Source organism: Typopeltis vanoorti, chromosome 26 (genome assembly GCF_054136105.1).
Source record: "Typopeltis vanoorti isolate ZY-2024b chromosome 26, IOZ_Tvanoo_1.0, whole genome shotgun sequence".
Lineage (NCBI taxonomy): Eukaryota > Metazoa > Arthropoda > Arachnida > Uropygi > Thelyphonidae > Typopeltis > Typopeltis vanoorti.
Genome location: NC_143574.1, coordinates 4033898 through 4054319, shown reverse-complemented (window position 1 = coordinate 4054319; position 20422 = coordinate 4033898). Strand labels below are relative to the sequence as shown.

Sequence of the window (20422 nt, the reverse complement as noted above, 5' to 3'; positions counted from 1 at the left end):
TTTTCTTTAATGTATACAAGACAAACTGAACTTAATACAGTAATTGTACATGCAGATCAACTGTACAATTACTGTATTAAAGTGGGATCTTGCTGGATATGTGGTCAGGAAACAACAAAGGTCTATCTTGAACCATCAGTAAAGACAGGTAAGAAATTAGAGTGCTCTGCTCTCTGCACATTAAACAACTGCAAGCAGCCTGATAACAGAGTACGTGACTCCCTTAGCATTGTAAGAGGCTGCATGATTGAGTTCAAATCTGCCATGGAGAAATGCTCAGTGCAGGTTATTGTCAGGCTAATAGCTTGCATAAGTTTTTTCACATATATAATAATGGGTGAATGGCCATCTGATATGTGTAATAATGGAACTTCCCAACGTAGAAAAAAAAATATGTCCATGTATCCATATAGGATGCTTAGGGAAAGACTATTTTTAGGGCATAGTTAAGAACCAATGAACCAGCTCTGTCACTGAAGAATGACAGAGCTGGTTCATCTGCTTCAACATAAGGACTTTGAATAGGTGATGTGTGAAATGCACTAGTGCTATTCATATATCTCGAAGAGGGATAGGATTCAACTATGGGAGGTGCTCTCCATTTCAGAACAGTAAACTTTGAGCAAATAATCAAGTTTGGATTGAACATGATAAAGGCAAAACAAAGAAAAATCAATCCACATCCTGTTCTGTTGAGGATAGAGAAGGATATTTAATGCTCTTCTGCCCCCCCCCCTCCCCCCAAAAAAATGAGTGTGAATAATTTTCCTTTTTTGTTTGGCTTTGGGGCTTGAGGGTTTATGCTTGTGTATTTAACTGATTTTGAAAGTATAGATAACCAGTGTTTTTCTCTTCTTATGGAAAAATGTTTTTAACCAAAGAAGAATTTAGTGAACAAAGAAGTATCCTAGGAATATGTTATCCAGTACTAATCCACAAAAAAAAAAAAAAAAAAAAAAAAAAAAAAAAGATACCACTTCATCAGAATAATTACATGCATAAACTGAAAAAGCCAGAAAGCAAGTAACAACAGTTAACAACTTTAATGAAAATATTTGAACATGATCAAACAATAGAAAGCATACATTCACTATTATGCTGGTTTATGGCAGTATACTACTGACAGATACGTGTGTTATGATGAATTAATGTAAACTTTATGTAAAACTCATCCATTGTTTTTTGTTGCACTGTAGAAGATGCTTCATCATTTCACAGCTGATTCTCTAAATGCGCCTGAGAAAAAAACGCCATGTGGAGCATTTTTGTTAGTTGCGATGCTACCTGATATTTTGGTTCTGTTGTATGTGCTGTAAGTCTTGATTTGCATTTCCTTTCATTCTCAATGTCTTTGAAGTGTTCTGATCAGCATACCTTTCCAGATCTGCTTGTCTGTGTAGCATAAACTACAACTGTAACTGAGCTTGTAGACACCTGATTTTTTAGTGGGGGATGTGGAGGTTTAGATGGTTTCAGATAACTAGAGATCTTGTTGAATGGGTAAAAGGCAATCTTTTAAGTTCTGTTGGAAAAAGAACTCCTATTTTATCTATGACTGATTGTATATATGGGAGAATCACTGCTCCTTTAAAGTCTTGTTTTCTTGTTTATCTGAATGCCAAACATAGTTGTGACTATGTTTGGTATTCAGTGGATGAATTCAAGGAAAGGTATAACAGGTATATTGTGAATAATGGTTATGGGGATCCTACAATGAGTCTCCTGACTTCATGGAGCCATACCGAATAAGGTGAAAGTGGGAATATTATATATCTCAGTTGTAAGTCAACTTCTTCTGCTTTAAGCCTTTTCCCACTTAAGTAGGGTCGCAGTTTGTGGTGAGTCTCCTCCACAACCTCCTGTCTTGGGCTGTATCCAAGTTCTTCATCCTCAAGTCCTCCTCCACCATCTCCCTCAATCTCTTCTTTGGCCATCCGCATTTCCTCCTCCCCTGCACATCCATCTGCATGACCTTTCTTCCCACATACTCTTCCTCCGTCCTCATCACATGAACAAACCATCTCAATCTCGCCTCCTGTATCATTGCTCCTAAGTTCGTAACTTTCACCATTCCTCTTACATGGTCATTTCTCAGACGATCCTTTCTGGTCACACTGCACATCCACCTAAGCATTTTCATCTCTGCTACCTTCATTCTGCTGATGTTATTTTTCCTCAGGGCCACAGTTTCCATAGCTTACATCATAGCTGGTCTCACTACTGTCCTGTAGATTTTGCCTTTTAGATTGATCGGCATCCTCTTATCACACAGCACTCCAGCCATCTCTCTCTGGTTCTTCCATCCTGCATCCCACTTCCTTCTCAGCCTCACCATCCTCTTTCATTGTCGAACCTAAGTATCTAAAGTCACTGACCTTCCTGATGACATCTCCTTCCAGCTCTATATCTGTCTCCTGGTTGCCATCCACATTGCAACACACATACTCTGTCTTACTTCTGCTCAGTCTCATCTCTCTCTCTCTCTCTCTCTCCCAGTACTTTCCTCCAACTTTCCAGTTTAGCTGCCACTTCTTCTCTTGATTCTGCACACAGCACGATGTCATCTGCATACAACATAGTCCAAGGTGCGTCTTCTCTAACCTCCTCCGTCACCACCTCCATCACAGTATTAAACAGAAACGGACTTAATGCTGACCCTTGATGCAAGCCAACTGTCAGTGGAAAACTTTCTGTCTCTCCCAGGCAGGTTCGAACTCTTGTCTTCACATTTCTGTACATCTCCTGCACCAACCTGACATATTTCTTCGGTACCTTCTTCTCCCTCAAAACACCTCCAAACTTCTTGCCTTGGCACTCTATCATACGCTTTCTCCAGATCAATAAAAACCAGGTGTAGCTCCCGTTGCTTCTCTCGAAACTTTTCCATCATCTGTCGTAACCCAAAGATAGCATCTGTCGTCGATCGACCAGGCAGGAAACCAAATGGCTCGTTTGCAATCTCCACCTCCTTCCTCAGTCTTCCATCAAGAACCCCTCTAGGATCTTCATTGTGTGGGACATCAACTTTATTCCTCTGTAATTCTTACAGTCTTGGGCATCTCCTTTACTCTTGTAGATGGGGACAAGAGTACTTTCCCTCCATTCCTCAGGTATATTTTCCTGTTGACAAACTTTTATGAACAGGTCCCACAGCAGGTCAATTCCCACTTCCCCTAGTGCCTTCTATGCCCCCACTGGGATCCTATCAGGGCCTACCAATTTTCCATTCTTCATCCTCTTTATGGCTTCCTTCACTTCCACTCTACTAATGTTCTGCACCATCCCCTCATTAGGCTCCCCATCTTCTCTGTGAGTCCTTGCATTTTCTTCATTCAAAAGCCCTGCAAAGTATATTCTCCATCTGTTTCTTATATGCATGTCTCTCCTTAATACCCTTCCTCCAGAGTCTTTTATCTGCCTCACATGTACAATGTCCTTTGATACCTTATTTCTACATTTTGCCAATTGATAAAGCTTTCTCTGTCCTTCCTAATTGATCATAAAGGTCTTGATATGCCATGGCCTTCGCCTGTGCAACAATTCTTTTGGCTTCTTGCTTTTTCTCTCTGTCCTCTACCACTCTGGACTGGTCCCACTTCTGCTTTGCCTTCCTCTTAGCCATCACTGCATCTTGTACATTATCATTCCACCACCAACCCTCCTTCTGCTCTCTCATCTTTCCGGATGTTTCACCAAGCACCTCAATTGCACAGCTTAGAATTACATTTGAATTATGTCTCCACCAGTGTTGTACACTTTCTAGTCCATCCGAAATCCTCTCTAATACCTTCTCCCTAAAACGATTCCTCACACCCTCTTCTTTTAAGCGAAACCACTTAATTTTCTTCCTCCCATGGCTTCCAAAGATTCTTATCTTTGACTTTATTTTAAAGTCTGCGCACAGCAGCCGGTGTTGCTGCGCCACCTGATCTGTTGGGATTACCTTATAATTTGCTACTGCCTTAAGATGTTTTCTTCTAGTCAAAATGTAGTCAATCTCTGAACTATTGTTGCCACTTCTGAATGTTATCAAATGCTCTTTCCTCTTACAGAAAAAGGAGTTCACAATTGCCAGATCAAACGCTACTGCAAAGTCCAAAATCCTCTCTCCTTCCTGGTTCATTATTTCCACTCCATGGCCACCATGCACCCTTTCACAGTCCCTATTCTGTCTCCCTATGTGTTCGTTCAAGTCTCCTCCAACAATCACCATCTTGTTTTCTTCCAGTTCCCTCATTTCTTCTGCTGTACAGCCAACTTGTGGGGCATATACACATAAGATGATCAGTTGTTCTTCTCCAAGACCCAGTTTCATTCGCATGATCGTGTCATTCCTCCTACCCACTTCCAGTACGTTGTCCTTCATTCCGCCACACACACCACAATTCCGACACCATTTCTTCCCTCTTTATTCGCTCCAGATTTATACCCGTCTCCTAGTTCCTTTGCCTTTTCCCCCTTCCACCTTGTCTCCTGCACGCATAAAATGTCCAACTTCCTCTTCCTCATCATGTTTGCCACCTCTCTTCTCCTTCCAGTCATGCTTCCAACATTCAATGTTTCCACTCGCAACATTCTCTCCACTTGCTAGGCTCGCTTCTTTAACCGCACCCGCCCTTGATGCGGTAGCCCTCGTCCACTTCTCGCAGCTGTAAGGCGATATGGCTGCACGTCGCTTAAGGGGTACACTCTAGTATCGCTTTCTTTTAGACTCATCTGATCACAGCTAGAGCTGGCAGTGAAGTTTTACGACCAGATGCCCTTCCTGACGTCAACCCTCGCCATTTATCCGGGCTTGGGACCAGCACCTATTGGAGCTAGCATGCCCCCTTCGGTGGCTGCAATAGACGCAATGACATAGCAAGATAGGAAAGAATCACCCCTAGCCCTCGAATACTCTAATAGCATTGGGAATAAGGAGCAAGAAGGGGAGAGGACCAGCCTACAGATGGTCCAGCATCAAGTACCCCAGGTTTGCCATGCCTGTACTCATTAAAGTGAGCCCATCCGTTGTAAGTCAACAGTTAGAAAAAAGATGTATGACATCCTGGTTAGATGTAAAATCAAAATGTAAGGCAAAGTTGCATGTTATCTACACTTTCATCTATGTGGATCATGTCATAATGTGGGATTGAGCTCAATAGCAGATATCTATATACACCTCCAAATTAAAAAATTAGAATAATAAAAAAAATGTCTTAAATGATTTGCAATTCTAATATATTGCATAGAAAATAATTATCACCAAATATGAATTAGCATCATCTAAATCTATGTACTTTGTAGATTATATAAACATGTAAACACATAAAAATGTAATGTACCGTATATTTTCACGTATAATGCGATCCATGCATAATACGAACTAGAAATTTTGTTCGAAAACTAGCCCTAAAATATGTCCACATATAATGCGATCTGCTAATCTTGTTCCATAACATTATAAATAATACAATATGAATTAACGAAAGAAAAATTCTAAAACAAAATGTCAAAATCCTTTAAATTCTTCATCTTTTGAGTCATCAAACATTTCATTTATAAATTCATCTGTAGGCATAGCATCATCAGTGTAGCAGTTGTCATAATCGTCATCCTTGCTTTCGTATATGACGTCTTCAGATCCATCCATTGAATTACTTATTCCACATTTAAGAAATGAGCGTTGAATCATTTTAAATGGTATCGAATCCCATGCTTCTTTAACCCAGCTGGTGACTAGGGGTGATCTCAGGCTTTGGTAACATCTTCAACAAACCAGATGACATCCATTCCCTCCATTTTTCACGTAAGTGATCTTTAAATGGCTTATTCCAGCTGACATCAAGCAGATGCAAAACGGAAGTTAGACCACCCGGTATGACTGCTAGGTCTGTACATAGCTCACGTGCTTTCTCTTTGTTTGCATCCGTTAAATGCACCCGGAACATATCCCAGACTAGCATGCTTTGTTGACGTAACAAGCTACCTGGACGTATGTTCCATACTTGATCCAGCCACAATTGTACACCTTCTTCATCCATCTAACCCTTCTGATTGGCACGAACAATTACACCTGGTGGAAATTTCATATGCTTCGGAATTTTCTTCCTTTTAAATATCACTGTCAGCTTTAATTTGGTTCCGTCTGCCATGCATGCTAGAACAATGGTAAAATGCGTTTTTTCATGTCCCATTGTTTTTATGAAGACACCCTTTTCACCAACTGAGTTTACTGTTTGATTCCCAGGCATATCAAAGTACATGGGCATCTCATCCATATTGCCAATTTGGGAAAGTTCATATCCGTGACACTTCCGTAATTTTATGATAAATTTACGGAAGGACTCCACTTTTTCTTCAAGCTGCTTTGGTAACTTCTGTGCAATTTTTGTTCGGTGTCGTAATGTTAATGCTTTGCGTTCCATAAATCTGTTGCACCACCCAGTTGAAGCAAGAAAAGATGAAATACCTGGTGTGTCCTTGAATTTACCATTCTTGAGTTGTAGAGCTCGAAAACGAATTGCATTTCTTCTTACTATAATGCCATCTTCTGGTTGCATCAAAATCCATTCATTTAGCTCTTCATCGAGTTCTAGAAAGGATGCTACATCTCCAACACAGGAACGTTTCGTTTTGGGGATTTTTCCAAGACTCTTTTTGCTTATGCCAAAGTCTAATATTACTTTCTGCTACTCTCTCATAGCAACACTGTTATTATGTTCTTCTGCAAACTGCACAACACGTAATTTAAATCCTGCTTCAAAAGATGTATTACATTTCTGTTGGCTCATTTTCAGGCTAGGTTTGTTTAACTAATAATATTTAAAATGAACTGTGGTTAAACCGATATACCTAACTGTGCTAATATCCCGCCAAGGGGGCGGGATATTAGCACTACTTACATTACTGGCTTTATGTGCAGATACGATGCGCTCTCGGTTGCCGAATGCAAGTGGGTCAAGTAGATTTGGTTGCATAAGCATTAGGTAGTATATATATTGTGTGTGCAAGTCTAATAAGATGTTATATTTTTTTAAAATCTGCATATAATGCGAACCCCTAACTTTAAGTAGTATTTTTTACCATAAATTTTTTGCATTATACGCGATATGGTAAATTATAAGAAAACTGATATTTGAAAACATTCAGAAAATTAAAATAATTTTTAACGTGGTTCAAAATATTAGAATAATGGAAAAATAAATGCACAAAAATTACAGTCAAAGGGAAACAACATAATAATTAGTACTTTGTTGCATCCCTCCACCTTAGCTTTAATGACCATTCGTAAATGGTTGGGCATTTTTTTTTTTTTTTTTTAAATAACGAAACCTGTGGTGCATTCAAAATTAGAAGAAACACGTATAAACCACAGTGAAAATTATTTAATTGTAAATATTTCATCCTAAGTATATTAGGACATCATCAGTACAGTATTTAAACAAAAATTAGGAATAACATACAGTTAGGGCGCATGATTTCAATAGAATCTCATGAAAACGTGCATAACGTGCTAAAGTAGTACAAAAAAAAGTTAATTATTTAACACAGTTTTGTATGATAAAGAAACAATAGAATTACTAACTCAAAAATTTCCGTCTGATATAGTTGAATTGTTCAAGTTTGTTATTGCATCAGGTTACTTCACCTGGAAAGGTCAAATTTACAAGCAAGAGGAAGGAACAGCAATGGGATCTCCTTTATCACCAAACCTAGCAAATTTGTTTCTAGAACACCTTGAGGAAAAAAATTCACTTTTGAACCCAAACCAAAAATTTGGCTAAGATATGTCGATGACGTATTTGCAGTATGGAATCATCCCGAACCTCAATTACAACTGTTTCTAGATAAAATTAACCTTCTTCATCATCGCATCAACTTTACGTTAGAAAAAGAATCTCCACAGGGTATCTCTTTTTTGGATTTACACATCAAAAGAAAAGAAGACAGTTCCATCGCCACTTCCATCTTTCGCAAGCCTACATTCTCAGGTCGCTACATTCACAATTCTTCTGCTCATCATCCATCTTAGAAATCTGGCATTATTAAATCACTAGTTTCCAGAGCACACAAATTCTGCTCCTCTGAAGAATCTTTAAACCAGGAATTAGAAGTTATCAAAAATACAGCCATCCTAAATGGATATAATCCCAAAACAACTCAAAAAATCATCAGTCACTTCTGCATACATCAAACCAGACAGGAAGAAGTGCATAGGATTCCCATACCTTACGTTAAAGGCATCTCAGAACGTCTTTCTAAAATTATGAAGAAATACAATTTTGCCACTACTTACAAACCTATCAACCAAATTTACAACTTATTACCTTCTCCTAAGGACAAATTCTCACCCTTGATGTTACCTGGTGTTTATGAGATTCCATGCTCATGCAAATTATCTTACTTTGGACAGACAGGTAGGTCTGTTCAGAAACGCATCTCGGAACATCAAGACCACATTCGTCTTCTTAAACCGCAGAAATCTGGCCTCTCTCAACACGGAATTGAAAATCCAAACCATAGGATCCATTGGGAAAAGGCTAAACTTTTACATAGATCTATATTTAAACATGAACGTTTATACAAAGAAAGTTCTGAAGCCCTACTACACAGACCAAACCTAAACAGCAACGACGTTCTTACTATTCCTAAAGTTATGGAAATTATCATACAAAACTGTGTTAAATAATTAACTTTTTTTTTGTTTTTGTACTACTTTAGCACATTATCATGAGATTCTATTGTAATCATGCGCCCTAACTGTATGTTATTCCTAATTTTTGTTAAAATACTGTACTGATGATGTCCTAAGATACTTAGGATGAAATATTTACAATTAAATAATTTTCACTGTGGTTTATATGTGTGTTTCTTCTAATTATATTATTATTTATTATTATGTGACACCTCCAGGGAGTCCAAAGACTCATTGAGGGAGAATGTGCCAACAATCGAACAGTGGCTCACAGTCTTTTTTTGAATCAAAACATGCCCATATGATCTGCAGACTAGAAACAAGTTCATTTTTGTTTCTTAGCACAACCTCTTGAAAGCATTTCTTCATAATCTCCCACAAATTCTCAATGGGGTTTAAATCTAGTGAGTTTTCCGGCCAAGGAATTACATTGATTTGCATTTCTTTTAGTCATTTAGTAGTGGTCTTGGAAGTGTAACAAGAAGCTGAATCTTGTTGAAAAAGGAAATCACCATCACATAAATCTTCTGCTACTGGTAACAAAAGTGCTCAAGAATTTCTTGGTACACTTTGGAATTGACTCTTTTGTACACAATACACAGCCTACCTGGACCCTCTGAAGTCATACAAGCCCATATCATGACAGAGGTTGCAAATTTCACTAAACATCTCATGCATTCGTTATCAAATGCTTCTAGTTTAAGATGGCAAACATGTATCCCTTGATGAGCATGGGACACACAAGACATACTTTCATTGCTAAAAAGTACTTTTTTCCAGTCCTCTTGACCTCACAACCGCTTTTGCCTACACCATCGCACTCTAGCTGCCTTTTGCTTGGCAGTCATAAGCAGCTTCATCTTAGGCACATGCGATTTAAAACCCAGTTTGTGAAGTAGTCTCAACATTGTAGATTTAGACACATTCACACCTAGTTCTTTCCATCTCCTGTGAAAATACCTTACACTTTGAAAGTGGCTTTTCTTCACAATATTCTTCAACCTCCTCTCATCTCTTGATGTAGTTATTACCTTTTGACTACTATTGCAGTGATTACTTTGAAAAATCCAGTTATTATAATACAGTTTCAATACTCTACTCACACTTGCTTGAGAACATTTCAATTCCTTAGCTTATGATATGTCACTCGTTCGACACACGTTTAGCAAATGGTTAACTGAAATCCACGTGCAAACAATTCCTCACACACAAGTCAGTCCCGCAGCTACTGAAATATATGCTATTTCTATGCTCTCCTCAAAACCAATCAGAAAAATTTGGAATATTCTAATATTTTGAATCACGTTAAAAATTATTCTAATTTTGTGAATATTTTCAAATAACAGTTTCCTTACAATTTATATTACATTTTTATGTGTTTGCATGGTTATATAACCTACAAAGTACATAGATTTAGATGATGCTAATTCATATTTGGTAATATATTTTCTATGCAATAAATTAGAATTGGAAATCACTCAACATATTTTCTTTCATTATTCTAATTTTTTGATTTGGAGGTGTGTGTGTATATACAATTCAGTTCTTACCTCGAGCAGATAACCGTTATACTACTAAATAAATCCTCTACAAGTCTACATAACTAATAAATTGAACTGCTAACAAATTTGGTGAGTGATTACACACTCTGCAACCATATGCCTGGGAAAGGAGTGTCCTGCGTTTGATTCTCGTCACTAATGTGAGGAGCAAAGGATCTTTCTCAGACATAGCCAAGTTCCCCGGTCTTGGGTGTGGACTGCAGAGTTTTTCTCTCCAGTTTATCTGGGGTTTTTCCTCCCACAAAGCCAGCAAACCGGTCTTAAGAATGCAACGCTTCACAGACAATTACATATGGTTGATCGTGGGGGTAACGACCCCACCTCGTAGTGAGTTATGAAACTCAAAAATGGGAGGCCAAGGCCCTACATGGGGCTGTAGTGCCGAAGAAGAAGAAATTTGGTATAAAATCAGCAATTAAAAGACAAACAATGAAAATAGGCCAAAAAATTAAAAACAACTGCATTCTCAATGGCACAACTTATATTACAAGTAAAATATTTAGGCACAATTTTTGGCAAAGAAAGCAAGTTAAACATGGAAATAAGATAACAGAAAGGCAGGCATGGAGGAAAAGCAGGTGAATAAATTTATGTAACACGAAAAGTAATCAATCACAAGGCTAAAGCAGCATTATATAAGAGAATATTTGAATCAACTTGAAATTATGGATCTGAGAGCTAAATTAGAAATAAAGAAACATTTAACTGACATTGACAGCTACAAACTTGAGCATTTCAAAAAATACCCCTTAGTAAGACCGAAATCTAAGAGCTGGCAATACTGAAGATCTGGTGTGTGTGTGTGTGTGTGTGTGTGTGTGTGTGTGTGTGTGTGTGTGTGTGTGTGTGTGTGTGTGTAAAAACAGATTAATTTGGGGGAAAAATTATTAATGTGAACATTGTAATAATGAAAATGTAATTGTGTTTGGACTTTATATCTTTTGAGGACACACATCAAAATACAAAGTTACTAATATGGATTTTTGGGGTCTACCTGAGATATACTGATATAATTGGAGGGGGGGCAATCACAAAAAAACATATGCAATGCACACAATCAAACATTTTAACTTACCAGAATTTTCTACTTGATTAGTGGCTAGTTGTTTTGCTTTTTTGAATGGAATCATAAGGGTGACATGAAGACCATTAAAGCTTTCAGCAAGACTGTTTTCTTCATACCATTTTATCAGTTCCTGCAAAACCCAGTTTAATGTGGGAAAAAAATAAATAACTACTTTTTATGTATAACAAAAGTTAGATTTATGTTCATCTCAAAAGTATATGTGAACAAAAATTTATGTAGCATATATCTTTTTAAAATTTTGTATTCAAACTTAATACCACTTTCTTTTCTTTATAAGATATCATTATTATTATGCAGGTATCTTCGTGAGTTAAAAGACTCATCACAGGAGACCCACACTAGCCTTTATATACATAATACCTATCATACCTATCCTTAAACTCATTGTTAGGGCATTCACAACTAATTATAGTAATCCATTCCAATCATTCACCATTCTCCAAGCAAAATACCTAGTCTACACACCCTTACTAACCACACTCTTACATGACTTCCTGGAATAACCCCTATTTCTCTCTATTTGTCATGCATCAAAAAACTTCTTTTGAGTCAATCTTCTAGAACCACTTTAACAACTTATAAGTTCCTATCATTTCCACTTATCAAGTAAACTTTGCAACCCACACACTTTCAACCTATCTTCTTAGCGGGCATTCCACAGATCTGTTACCAACTTGGTTACTTTTCGCTGAATCCTCTCCACCATCTGCTGATCCCCAAGAAACCAAATCTGTGCACAATAATCAAGATATGGCCTGATCATAGGTCTTATACAGAGGGATATTAATAACCTTTTTGCAATATGCCACCTGATCTTCAACTCTGCATTACCACTGAGTCCCTAGTCCGATAAATTTCCTATAATCCAGTACCACAATTAATATGATACATGGTATGTAAACTTTCAACACAGAAGTGTATAACCTTACATTTTGCAACATTAAATTGACAATGATTATCCATCAACCATAATGCCAATTTATTCACATCATCCTGCAAGATATTTACATGACCCCTATCAACTATTGCCCTCTCCAATTTTGCATCATCAGCAAACAACTAAATATCCCCCCCCCCTTGACCAAATCTTTCTCTATATCATTAAAATACAGAATTGAAGAGTAGCAGTCCTGGGATAGAACCCTGAGGCATGCGACAGGTCATCCTCATTCTCCAGATTCCACTCCACCATATCCCACTCTCTGGTGTCTGTCTGTCAGTTATCCATGCTACCAGCTTCAAATCCATACCCATTTGCTCCAACTTTTGTAATAGTATACCATGCAGTATTCTGTCAAATGCCTTTGTAAAATCCAGCAGTATCATGGTGTAGATGTGATATTCCAGAACATGCTATCTGTTCTGGGAGGTTGCTAAACATGTGGAATTCTCTGTCAAGAAAGGATTTATATTGAACTATAAAGTTGGTAATTATGAGACTTAGGTGTCTGTCATATTACTAAAATATATTGTAGGGTGCAGTTGGGTGCATCTCTATGTTGTACTATTGGCTTCTATCTTGCAACAGATAGCCTCAAATGAACCACTTAGATCAAAAATCCTCTAACTTCTAATTTTGTTGATAGATCTTCAGCTATCACATCATTCCTCTGAAAATACAATATCCTTTATATTCTATCCATGTAACTATCATTTTCTGTCAACCAGGTTTCACTGATGCCCATAATTTTGGGCCAAGTTGAGTTGACCGATGCCAAAACTCCGCTCCATTTCCGATACTTCTGGCATTCATGTACATACATTTCAACATTACTTTGGACCCACAGTTACCTTTCTGTAATGTCAATACCAACCCATTAGGATATGAAACCTGTGAAACTGCATTCAGCATTGCATAATCATTTTGTCCACCAAATCACAAACTCACAATCATTACTTTCTCACTCTTTCTTTTGATTCTATCAGCAACTCCTTCATATCTTCTCTCACTGCATATTTCTCACCTTCTAAATCATTTGTGCCTGCCAAAACAATCAATTCTTTCATTTCTCCCTGCAGCTTCACTAACATCTATTTGATCTTTATGCCTAGGAATCTTATACGGAATAATTATAGGAATTTACACTAAACATTACATAAAGCAGCCATTTACATTAAAGTCACTCATTTTTTAATGAATACTGTTGAAATTCCAGCTATATAAAAAATTCATTGAAATGGTGGTTATTATAGGTGTTTATTATTCATAATTTTAAGACCTAATAGCCAGAGTTCTCTAAATTAACTTTTGTAGTTATCCGACCCACAGAGAAAGCCATTTCAGGACATTGTGTGTCAGTTATAATTTGTTTGTTATAATTTATATTCTGTTTCAACAATTATTTAGTTTAGTGCTGTGTGCCTGTCACAGTTATCATTGTACTCTGATGATGCTAGGTAGAAAATCAGCAAAATATTCGTGAGTTTAATAAATGTATTTTTTTCTTCTGGGTGTTAGTTATACCATTAAGCATTATTATGAATAATGAACACCACCTAAGCCTTTCTTTATGTATTCAAATTCTAAATGGAGAAGAAACTGCACATAAAGCACATCTACTTTATGGAAACTGCAATTGTCAAGACAACTCAATCATTTGATCTTCCTTAAGAAGTGTTGGGACACAAATACCATTCCAGACTATTTAACATTCTGATAGCAGTTATTATTATTATGTGACACCTCCAGGGAGTCCAAAGACTCATCGAGGGAGGGCACCTGCTTTACAACTCTCCCTACCACTCAAAATCCACCATCTTCAACTAACTGCAACTATACCAATGCCATCTATCGCTGACCACTACCACTAGTATTTTCACAGACAATCACAAACATCCATGCCCACAGTGGGATTCGAACCTGCAGCCTTGCTGCAGAGTGATACGATAGCCACTCAGCAACCAGGCTGGCAAGTTTAATTCTGCAAAAGTTAAATGAATCTATATGTGAGCAAGAGTAGCACTAATCCGTGAACAGTTGGCAAAAATCAACACTCATAGTGAAGAATTTGTGGAGACACGCATCTTGGAATAATTACTTTACGTAACATTAAGAAAGTAATATTTGACGTTTTGACCTCTGTGTTGAGGTCATCATCAGGAAAACATACATATACAGGAAACAAGCTACATGACACTGCACTATACAAAAGTAAGATGAATCTACTTGTTTGTTAATCAGCTATTCTAGCCTGACTTCTGGTGTGTGTGTGTGTGGGGGGGGTTAACACTGTTACACCACATTACATGAAGAGGTTTGAAAATACTCAATCCAGAACTGTGGTCTATCCTAATCTCCATCTCTCAAAATACTGCTAGTAAAGAATTTGAAAAAGTTAAGAATCGCCATCTGAAAAAATCTTCAGGGCTTCAACAGAGAGCAGCACTGTTCCTGACTGCAACTATGAAAAGAATGCGTGGTAGTAATTCTATTGCCACAAACTCTCTCAGAGGATGCAGTCAATGCACTTAGTCATGGGCATAATTTTGCCATCATGCCCAAAGAAGTACTGTATTTAAAAATTATGACCAGCATAGAACGTGATATCTATGAACTGGTGCCAATAGATTTGGTTGGATGTGGCTAATTGTCTAAGTAAATACAAACCTCCCAAGAATAACAGTCCACCAAAAGAAATATCAGCACTTACAAAGCTATAAAAGAATAAACAAATTATAGTAACTAAAACCAATAAGGGAAATGCTATTGTCATTATGAACCAAGCAGAGTACAACAGAAAAATGAATCAACTTCTTAAAGACTCCTCCATTTATCAGATTATAGAGTGGGATCTTACAAAATCTCAAAAGAAAAAAAAAGTGTACATATTATTTTAAAAAGTTATATCCTAGCCTAAAGAAATTACCAAAAAACTTAACCCTTATCATGTCTAACCACTCTGGATATATGGGATCTTTAGAATTCAACCCCCCTCCCCCCCTCCAATAGCAGACAGCATAGACAGCCCCACCTATAAGCTGGCAAAACATTTAATCAAATCACTTTCCTTCCTTACAGGAAACTCTCCCTCATCCATTAAAAATTCTTTGCACTTTAAAAACATTAATAAAAAAATTTAACTCTGATAGAACCAAGTGGAAAACTTTCAACAACTAACTATCTCTAATCCAGAGTATTTTAATAACAAGGTGACACCTTTTGGCAACTCGTATATGAAAATATGACTTCTGCATTACTTCAACCTTGGTATCACTTCTGGGTCTGGCTCCCACTGAAGACCTCAATAAAGGTCGAAACCGGTCTGGGTAGTGACTCTTCCTATAATGCACAGTATTATACATGTTTGCAAGGAGATGTGCTTTGCATTCTGGGATACTAAGGCAAGTGATGTGAAGTCACACCACCTTTAACCCAGTCCTGAAAAATACTTTAGGTGTAAACTTTGTTTGCTTACACTTGGATAAAGAATTAAACCAAGTACTGTATATAATTTCTTGGTATCTTTAATTTTTAGATTATGACATTGTCAGTTTGGTATCACCTCACTTTTCACTAATGTACCTTTGATAGAGACGCTTGACCTTATTGAGCCACATCTCCTCTCCAACATAACCAAATTATTCAGATTCATCATATATGGAGGTCATTTCCTATGGAAAGTAAAAAAATATAAAAAGAGTTAGATGGGAATGCTATGGATTTCCTCTCCCCTCTAGCAAACTTCTATATGGAGCATTTTGAAAACTAAGCTTAGCCACGCTAAAACCAACAGTTTGGTTGCACTATGTTGTTGGTGTGTCTGCTGTTTGGCTTCATGGTCCAGAAACATTAAATACATTTTTGGTGCATCTTAACATTCGACATCCTAAACTAAATTTCACCATTGAAAAAGAAAATAATAACAGTCTCCCAGTTATAGATACACTAGTGACACAACTTCCTAATGGCTCAGTATTCTTCTCCATCTATAGAAAACTCACTCAATATTGGTTGGCATTTACATAAATAATCCCACCATCACCATTCCCGACAGTATGGCATCCTCAAACCTCTTGCTCACTGAGCTAGGACCATTTTTTCAAATGGCACAGCCCTTGTAACTGAGCTCAGAGCCCTTCACAACACCTTTTTAGCCAATGGCTACAGTCCATATAAAATAGAAAAAATATTACATGCATCCCCCTCCCCCATTCCTCCCAGCACACAGTGATCACAGTAAACCATTCGATTTCATTTGTTAAGGGTACATCAGAAAAAATAGCCAAAGTTCTCTGCAAATATGATCTCCATACTACTTCAAACCTTTCATTCGGCAAGCTACTTTCATATATTCTCCTGAAGATCAACCACATCTTCTTGAACATCCAGGAGTGTACAAAGTTCCTTGCGCCTACAGTTTAGCTTAATTTGGACAGAATGATAGATCAGTTAACATCCACCTGAAGAAGATCAAAGTTACATCAGAGATCATCTGTATTATGACAAGTCAGGACTAACAGGCTATGGATACTCTTTCACATAGATCAGATGGCGAAAAACATTAATCTTTCACATAGAAATCATTACAGGTTTGATTCTTAGAATCAACATCAGCTATGACCCTCCCAACCTCAACAAGCATGGCTGAATTAATTTACCAAAGATTTGGGAGACTATCATTTTACGACCTAATAGCCAGACTTCTATAAATGGATGCAGTAGTTACCTGACCCATAAAGGATGCAATGTAAGGATATTAGGTGTCAGTTACAATTTAAATTGTTTCTACAATTACTTAGTTTAATGTTAAGTGCCTGTCACAGTTATCGATGTGCTCTGATGATGCTGGGTAGAAAACTAACAAAATATTAGTGAATTCAATAAATGCTATTTTTTACCTCTTGGTGTTGGTTATATTGTTAAGCATTATGAATAATGAACAACACCTAAGCCTTTCTTGACATAAACTGGAGCAATGTCAAATAATTCTCTAAGAATTATGAACTAAAAAGCTGAGAAGTGTTTAAATGAGCATAGGGAGAAAAAGAAAAATGAACAGGAAAATAAGAAACAACAAAGCAAGGAAACAGGTAAGTCAGGAAATAACGGAAATCAGGTAAGTGACATTGTTAGTAAAAAGAAAAAAGTTATTTGGTATTGTGACTCTATATAAAACATGCTATAGATGAGAGAGTTATAACAACGAGTTTTCCTGGACTGAAAATTAAAAATATAATGCAAGCAATTCAAAAACAGAAAAGAAAAGAAAATGAAATCTTAGTTGCGGTAGGTATGAATGATTTAATTGGCGATAAGTTCAGTATGAGAGGGGGACCTGAAAGGGTTGTTGAAAGAAGTGAGAATGAAGAGTGAGAAAGTGAAAATCGTTAGTATTTTACCAAGCTATGATAAAAATGAATTAAGAAGAAAGGCTATGATGGCAAACAATTCCATGCATAGGTTGTGTAGAAGGAATGGATGCAAGTTTTTGGATGTGTGGGGTGAGTTTGAGGGAAGACTGGATTTGTACAAGAGGTACAGCCTACACCTGAATGTATTTGGTATCAGGAGTCTGGAAAAACTAAATTATAAAGGGAGGAATGGTGTGAATGTGAATGCGACAATGTTATATAACTGTGTTAATGATGCGAATGGGCTTTGTCATGGCGAGGAGAGAACTATTTTGGGTTTGTGTTCATCTTCGGACCCATCAAATGTGCGCAAAGATGTCTACATGTGTAAGGCATTAGAGAATAGAGATCTGCAAGTTGTCCAACTGGGTCAGGCAGACTGCAGACAAGACAATACCAAAGAATAAGCAGGTAGATTATTATGTCTGTACACAAATGCTAGGAGTATCAGAAACAAAGGGATAGAATTTGTCGCCTTAGTCAATATGTTGCAACCACAGATTATAGGCATTAGTGAGACCTGGCTATCAGCATCAGACGTACTAACTGGTATCGAGTGTCAAGGGTACAGTATTTTTAGGAAGGATAGAGAGGATAGGAGAGGAGGGGGTGTGTGCTGCTAATGATATCGGATGACTTGAATCCAGTTAGAGTTGAGTCCTATGATTGTAGTACTATTACTAACAATATTTCATGTGGCACTGTGTTTGAAGCCATCTGGTGTGAGGTGGAATCTAACAAGATCAATTACATAGTAGGGTGTTGTTACAGATCTGGTGGATCAGTTGCTAGTGATGAAGAAATGCATTACCAAATAGAAATGATGAGCATGAAAAGAGTAATCATAATGGAAGACTTTAATTATCCAAATATTGATTGGGTAGCAGAAGAATCTCATGAGAAGAATGAAAATGCATTTATTGAGCTGCTGTGGGACAACTTCCTCAAGCAGAATGTGACAAAAAGAACTCGAGATCAAAGAGTGTTAGATTTGATTCTAGTGCCAGAGGGTGTTTCAGTTAAAGACGTAACTATTCTGCCTCCGGTTGGTGACAGTGATCATGCGGTACGCATTTGGGAAGTGACTAAGTTTATGAATGTTCCATTCAGAAAAGGTTACGTGCTGAACTGCAAAGCAGGAAATTATAACCAACTGAGGAGTATGTTGAGTTCAGTGGAATAGGATCAGTTGCTGGATGGAAAGAATACCGACAGCGCATGGGAAGCATCCTGAGAGTTCGAAGAATAACTAGAGAAGAAGTCAACAAATGGATGAGCAATCTTATTAAGCAAGAAATTCATAAGAAAAGGATGATGTGGAAGGAATGCAGTTTGCATAAGGATGACTTCTGTTATGAACGTCATAAGCAGCAGGCTAGAATAGTCACGACTGTTGTACGTAAAGCAAAGTCTAAGTATGAAAAGAAACTGGCTCTGTGTGCTAAAGACAATCCACAGGAATTCTACTGATATGCTGCAAAGTAAAAGAAAGGATGAATATGAAAGAATAACTCTTATAAATCCAGATGGCGTGAGGGTTATCAACCTGGTGAACGCAACATCGAGCTCACTGTTACCTCTTCACTAGATGAAGAAATGCAGGTGTGTGAGGCCGAGGTTTTAGAGCTGTTGAATAAGAATTCAGCAATAGGGACTGATGGAATATCAACACATATGCTAAAAGAGTGTTCAGCTGAACTGGCCATTCCTTTGACCAGGCTGTTTAATATGAGTCTCAGAACAGGGAAGATTCCGCAAGAATAGAAGGAATATATCGTAATTCCACTGCACAAGGATGGTGCAAACACCAATGTATTCAACTATCGACCAATTAGTATCTCAGGAGTGTTGGTGAAGATTTTGGAAAAATTGGTTAGGGCTCACATTCAGAAATGGGTTGATAGTGAATCTCTACTTTGCAATGAACAATATGGATTTACTAAGGGAAGGTCATGTCTTAGCAACTTGCTCACATTCTATAACAATGTTACCATTGAACTAGACAAGGGGAATAGATACACCGTGATACTTTTGACAGAATACAGCATGGTAGACTGTTGCATAAAGTTGAGAAAATGGGTTTGGGTTATACAATATTAGCATGGATAAGAGGATGGCTGACTGATATATCAAAAAGTGGTATACGGGGGGATCTGAGTCTGCAAGGTTCTTGTTTAGAGGTGATCCTGTCATCAACCCATTTCTTCAAGTTCTCATCATGCTTGTTCTGGCGGTCAAGGAGTTTTAAATCTCAGACACTTTGTGTGTCAGGTCTGCGATCATGCATTCTCCATTGCAGTTAGCCTTGGCGTGCATCATACCTCAAAACATCCAACAGAAGCGAACGCTGCAATAAGAACTGAGCACATCAAAGCACATTGGACTGCAGAAGAAGAAAAGATCCTCGCTGCTCACGAGATCAAGTTGACAGCTAGAGGGATAAAGAACATCAATGAGGCTTTATTTAGGGTGTTCCCATTAAGATCTTTGGATGTCATTAAGTGTCATAGATGGAAAGCCAGTTACAAAGCCTTAGTTCAAGAATTGGCAGCTCATCTGCCATAGGTAGGGACAGGTAATATCTCCGTATCTCCTGTCCCTGCCTCTCCATCTTCCAGCCAAAATCCTGCTGTTGAAGAAGAGGCTTTAATTCTCAGACTGACATCATCTCTAGATGATCCTCCTCTTCCAGAATATAACCATCAAATTCTTAAATCTCTCATCCAGACTCACTTTCTGGGAATG

At 37.7% G+C, this 20422-nt stretch overlaps 1 protein-coding gene across 1 annotated transcript in view; it reads right to left on the bottom strand.

Moving 5' to 3' along the window:
* The window catches only part of Vav (Vav guanine nucleotide exchange factor), a 339372-nt gene that overhangs the window by 6629 nt on the left and 312321 nt on the right, over positions 1–20422 (bottom strand). Inside the window, exon 25 of the mRNA XM_090414835.1 lies at positions 11315–11435. Within this exon, the coding sequence (XP_090270961.1) occupies positions 11315–11435 (121 nt within the window). The remainder of the gene's footprint in view (positions 1–11314; positions 11436–20422) is intronic.